Below are 2,500 nucleotides of genomic sequence, written 5' to 3'. Positions count from 1 at the left end.
CTCTAAACAACCAACATGATGTTTGGAGACAGCTTTTTACAGAAGGACCACAAATGAAAGGAAAACTAATTCCACTAACAGATCCACAGAAATATAATCACCAACTATTTTCATCATCTGTTCATCATCAAAAGTCATTTTTCATAAAGAAATGTCAGGAAATGCTGTTTTCAGTCCCTCAGATATGGAGATCTTCTTTCCTCTGTTCTATCATAGATGTCATCACATACAACACACATTTCAAGACCTTCATTCTAAATCCAAGCACTTTTCAAACCTTGGAAACACTGAAAGCGTCCGGGTCCCGACTTACCGCAGGGTCCCAGGTCTGAGGAGCCCAGGTCCTCCCAGACCGCCTGGAGGGCCGCCATCCTCTCCGGAGGCTTCAGACTCAGCTTCTTCATCACCTTCCTTCCTTACAGAGGGGGGGGGGGGGTTACTACCTCCTACATTATGGTAACCATGGTGATGCTCCTCCCTCGGTACCTACACAGGTGAGCCGGCGGGGCAGATCCGCTGCAGACAGCCTCCGATGTGAGCGATCACCTCGTCCACCTCCTCCACGGAGCCGAGCCGGAGGCTCCACGGGCCGCGGTCGTACTCCAGCACCAGCTGCAGGGGGCGACACACACAACTACAACTACAACGCCTATCAGGGCCATCAACGTATACAAATACATGAACAAGGACACCGGGAGGGGCAATACTCAGAGAAAAAACCCTCAACATTTTCAACGTCGCAGTGGTTTAAACTCACAAATGTACAAAAATAGACTCAAATTCCCCAGAATAAAACCCTCACCTGCCGTGTAAGACGCCGTGGGATTTGTGGGATTTGTAGTCCACTAAAATCTCAAACTATATTTATATTTCTTGTAAATGTAGAACAGAATAAACTTTATTTAGACAATTAAAAAAAAGTAATGTTCAATAAAATAAATTTTAATGAATGAGTTTTTTGTCTGAATATTGATTGTGTGACCTTTGACCTTGTGTGTGTGTGTGTGTGTGTGTGTGTACCTGGGTGGGCTTGTTGCTGCTGATTCCCTGGATGTCCAGGTAGCTGAACGAGTGTTCAACCTGAAACAGGAGGCAGATGATGAAGTTGAGCTCAGAGGAACCAAACAGAACGTCGGAGAACGTAAAGGAGAACTTACAAAAACAAACCCTGAAGGGGTTAACTTGACTCTTCCTGAGAACCGGAGATTGTTGTTGTAATGGTATAATTAAGTACTCGGTATCAGCAGAGCATTGATATGTGAGTAATTGTACTCATATTCTGTCATGTTTCTGTTCCCACAACGATATACAGAAAAACTGCATTCTTCAGGTACATTTACCAGTAAAGACAGAGGAAGTGTGTGAAAGTGAATAAGAGAGTAGAAATGTTTTTTATCTCCGGAAGCAGAACGAGGGCATAGCGCCCCCCCCCCCCCCCCCCTCCTTTCCTTGCCAGCTGTTAAATTCCTCCATTGTCTGTCTGGACTCTGCAGTCGGACGGCGAGGAACAAACCAGCCTCTGTTTCTGTCTCCAGTTAGAAAACCAGCAGCCCACACTGGAACAACAGGTCAGAGGTCAGCTGGCTCCGGTTCCACGCTGGACAACATTCCCATCGCCACGTTATTCATCTTCACATCATTATTTCATTCCTGCTCAACTCATTGATTACTGGTGTTGCATTTCTTTGTATATTTTGGTATTTTTTCTATTGTATGTTGTATTTTGCACTACTTTGTTATTTGCACTTTGAACCCTGAGATGTCGACACTGTGGGACTCATTTGCCAAATGAGTGAGTTTATTATGATGGTAACAACCGGTATCTATGCTAGCTAATGTACGTATTTATGTTTGTAATGAATCATCCAACATGTGGCAACGCCTCGTTAAGGTCCTTAGGGTGATGGTGTTGATGCTGATTGTTGGACACGTTGTCATCTTATGGGCGTTTATTGATCGGGGCGGTTGGGCTAAGATGCTGGCGGTAGCTTTCACTTGTTGTCATAGCAACGGCAAACATCCAGTGAAGGCGGGACCAATCAACTTGTTTATATATCGGTTATGACAAGTGAAAGCTACCGCTAGCTTCTTAGCCCAACCGCCCTTCCCTACAGTCTGTCTGTCTGTCTGCCTGTCTGCCTGCCTGCCTGTCTGTCTGTCTGTCTGTCTGCCTGTCTGTCTGTCTGTCTGTCTGCCTGCCTGTCTGTCTGTCTGCCTGCCTGTCTGTCTATCAGTGGCTCTGATACGCCGATATGTTTCTATTTGTTTCCTCATGTTTGCTCTTTATCACGTCTAAAGTCCTCCAGATATAAAGATATAAAGATATCAGATATTCATTATAGGTTCTTCTTCACCGGTTTACTATTTCAAGCTCTCTCTCCCCCTCTCTCTCTCTCTGTCTCTCTCTCCCCTCTCTCTCTCTCTGTCTCTCTCTCCCTCCCTCTCTCTGTCTCTCTCTCTCTGTCTCTCTCCCTCTCTCTCTCTCTCTCTCTCTCTCTCT

The 2,500-nt window shown here is 45.5% G+C and overlaps 1 protein-coding gene across 1 annotated transcript in view; it reads right to left on the bottom strand.

The window, feature by feature from the left end:
* carmil1 (capping protein regulator and myosin 1 linker 1) overlaps positions 1 to 2,500 on the bottom strand; it is a 20,898-nt gene that overhangs the window by 14,139 nt on the left and 4,259 nt on the right. The window contains exons 3-5 of the mRNA XM_084031400.1: positions 1,021 to 1,080; positions 491 to 612; positions 314 to 411 (exon numbers count right to left, since the gene is read on the bottom strand). Coding sequence (XP_083887526.1) covers positions 314 to 411; positions 491 to 612; positions 1,021 to 1,080 — 280 coding nt within the window. The remainder of the gene's footprint in view (positions 1 to 313; positions 412 to 490; positions 613 to 1,020; positions 1,081 to 2,500) is intronic.

Source organism: Eutrigla gurnardus, assembly GCF_963514095.1.
Source record: "Eutrigla gurnardus genome assembly, chromosome: 17".
Classification (NCBI taxonomy): Eukaryota; Metazoa; Chordata; class Actinopteri; order Perciformes; family Triglidae; genus Eutrigla; species Eutrigla gurnardus.
The sequence above is the reverse complement of the archived record's forward strand: the minus strand, read 5'-3'. Positions and strand labels throughout refer to the sequence as shown.